Source organism: Seriola lalandi, unplaced genomic scaffold (genome assembly GCF_002814215.2).
Source record: "Seriola lalandi dorsalis isolate HSWRI2012SDOR001 ecotype SW California unplaced genomic scaffold, Sedor1 jcf7180002038939, whole genome shotgun sequence".
Lineage (NCBI taxonomy): Eukaryota > Metazoa > Chordata > Actinopteri > Carangiformes > Carangidae > Seriola > Seriola lalandi.
The window spans coordinates 1-2,805 of NW_019509514.1; the positions used below are offsets into that span (position 1 = coordinate 1).

The following is a 2,805-nucleotide window of genomic DNA, read 5'->3' on the forward strand; positions in this document are numbered from 1 at the left end:
GTACTACACAGAGTACACTACTGAAGGACCAGTACTACACTGAGTACAGTACTGAAGGACCAGTACTACACAGAGTACACTACTGAAGGACCAGTACTACACTGAGTACAGTACTGAAGGACCAGTACTACACAGAGTACACTACTGAAGGACCAGTACTACACTGAGTACACTACTGAAGGACCAGTACTACACTGAGTACACTACTGAAGGACCAGTACTACACTGAGTACAGTACTGAAGGACCAGTACTACATTGAGTACAGTACTGAAGGCCTGGTACTACACTGACTACAGTACTGAAGGCCTGGTACTACACTGGGTACAGTACTGAAGGACTGGTACTACACTGACTACAGTACTGAAGGGCCGGTACTACACTGAGTACAGTACTGAAGGACCAGTACTACACTGAGTACAGTACTGAAGGACCAGTACTACACTGAGTACACTACTGAAGGACCGGTACTACACTGAGTACAGTACTGAAGGCCTGGTACTACACTGAGTACAGTACTGAAGGACCAGTACTACACTGAGTACACTACTGAAGGACCAGTACTACACTGAGTACAGTACTGAAGGACCAGTACTACATTGAGTACAGTACTGAAGGCCTGGTACTACACTGACTACAGTACTGAAGGCCTGGTACTACACTGAGTACACTACTGAAGGACCAGTACTACACAGAGTACAGTACTGAAGGCCTGGTACTACACTGAGTACAGTACTGAAGGACCGGTACTACACCGGGTACAGTACTGAAGGAGCAGTACTACACCGGGTACAGTACTGAAGGAGCAGTACTACACTGGGTACAGTACTGAAGGAGCAGTACTACACCGGGTACAGTACTGAAGGACCAGTACTACACAGAGTACAGTACTGAAGGCCTGGTACTACACTGAGTACAGTACTGAAGGACCGGTACTACACTGAGTACACTACTGAAGGACCGGTACTACACCGGGTACAGTACTGAAGGACCAGTACTACACTGAGTACACTACTGAAGGACCAGTACTACACTGAGTACAGTACTGAAGGACCAGTACTACATTGAGTACAGTACTGAAGGCCTGGTACTACACTGACTACAGTACTGAAGGACCGGTACTACACCGGGTACAGGTTTGAAGGAACGGTAATACACAGAGTACAGTACTGAAGGAGCAGTACTACACTGGGTACAGTACTGAAGGAGCAGTACTACACTGGGTACAGTACTGAAGGAGCAGTACTACACAGAGTACAGTACTGAAGGACCAGTACTACACTGGGTACAGTACTGAAGGAGCAGTACTACACTGGGTACAGTACTGAAGGAGCAGTACTACACCGGGTACAGTACTGAAGGAGCAGTACTACACTGGGTACAGTACTGAAGGACCGGTACTACACCGGGTACAGTACTGAAGGAGCAGTACTACACTGGGTACAGTACTGAAGGAGCAGTACTACACTGGGTTAGGGTTAACTGCTGAGACCTTCTTGGTGAAGGACACGGTGCTGGACGAGTTCCTGCAGGAGCTCAGTGATGGTTCTGGTTCTTTCTTCACCAGCGTCAGGTAATAGCCCGTCCCCAGCTGGTTCTTCAGGTACAGCGACGAGCCCACACAGCACAGCTTCCCATGAGAGATGATGGCGATCCGGTCCCCCAGGATGTCCGCCTCGTCCATGTGGTGAGTGGACAGGATGATGGTCCGACCTGATGGGAGACAGGATGTTCAGATCAAGTCCAGCTGGAGAATATAACCAGCTGATTAAAACAGACGAATCGGAAAGACTCACCCTGTCGATAATTCAGTAGGAGGTCCCAGATCCCTCTGCGGGCGTAAGGGTCGACGCCAGCCGTGGGCTCGTCCAGGATCACGACCTTTGACCCGCCAACAAAGGCCAGAGCCACAGACAGTTTCCTCTGCATGCCCCCAGACAGAGTGCTGGTCCTGGACGTGCGTTTGTGCGGCAGCCCGGTGTCCTGCAGGATCTGCTCGATCTCACCTTTCACCTGCTCCTCCGACAGGCCTTTGAGCCGAGCGTAGAACCAGATGTGCTCCTCCACCGTCAGCCTGCAGGGGTGCCACAACACGAACATGGTCACATGATAAACAGGATGAAACCTTTTTCCACCTCTGGTGCAGAGAAACAGACCGAGGACAGTCGTGGTGCAGGACTCACATGCTGAAGAGCACGTTGTGCTGTGGACAGACTCCCAGACTCTGTCTGATGGTGCTCAGCTCCGTCCGGATGTCTCTGCCCAGGATGTAGGCGGTGCCAGAGGTGGGAGGGAACAGACCAGTCAGGATGGACCTGCAGGGACCGGACATGACAAGACTACTTAGATACAGCAAACTGGATCTGGGTCAAAATCTATGTCTGTACCTCTACAGGTAAACTGTACCTGTACCTGTTAGTAACCTTGTATGTGTATCTGTTTTTGTGCTTGTATCAGTACTTGATCTGTACTTGTTGATTCTGGTTGATACTGGTCTATCTCGACTCAGATGGTTCTGGTTTTTACAGCTCTGTATCTGTGTTTGTGTTAGACCTGGTTGTATTGGACTCACATGGTGGTTGTTTTCCCAGCTCCGTTGTGTCCCAGGAAGGAGGTGATCTGTCCCTCATAGAAGCCAAGCGTCAGTCCGTCCACTGCCAGTTTCTTACCGTGACGGTAAACTTTCACCAGGTTCTCGATGTAGACGCCGGGCTCCAGGTGAGCCGGCTCCTCCTCCATACATACAGCTGTAAAACAAGGTAGAGATACACCTCACTGCTCTGTATTTGTCTGTATTTATATTTTTT

General features: G+C 49.9%; 1 protein-coding gene across 1 annotated transcript; it reads right to left on the minus strand.

Annotated features, from left to right (window-relative positions):
- Positions 1–1,444: 1,444 nt before the first annotated feature.
- On the minus strand, positions 1,445–2,741 carry LOC111648431 (phospholipid-transporting ATPase ABCA1-like). Its single transcript, XM_023398286.2, has 4 exons — positions 2,571–2,741; positions 2,182–2,313; positions 1,795–2,072; positions 1,445–1,711 (listed from the first exon to the last, which is right to left on the minus strand). The coding sequence occupies exons 1-4, from the start codon at positions 2,735–2,737 to the stop codon at positions 1,461–1,463; spliced, it is 828 nt and encodes a 275-aa protein (XP_023254054.2). The 5' UTR covers positions 2,738–2,741; the 3' UTR covers positions 1,445–1,460.
- Positions 2,742–2,805: the final 64 nt, after the last annotated feature.

Coding starts and splice junctions, on each gene's coding strand:
- LOC111648431 (XM_023398286.2), bottom strand. CDS start 2,737: ATGGAGGAGGAGCCGGCTCACCTGGAGCCCGGCGTCTACATCGAGAAC. Junction 2,314..2,570: donor GCTGGGAAAACAACCACCAT/GTGAGTCCAATA, acceptor CGGTCCCTGCAG/GTCCATCCTGACTGGTCTGT. Junction 1,712..1,794: donor CCTACTGAATTATCGACAGG/GTGAGTCTTTCC, acceptor GTCTCCCATCAG/GTCGGACCATCATCCTGTCC.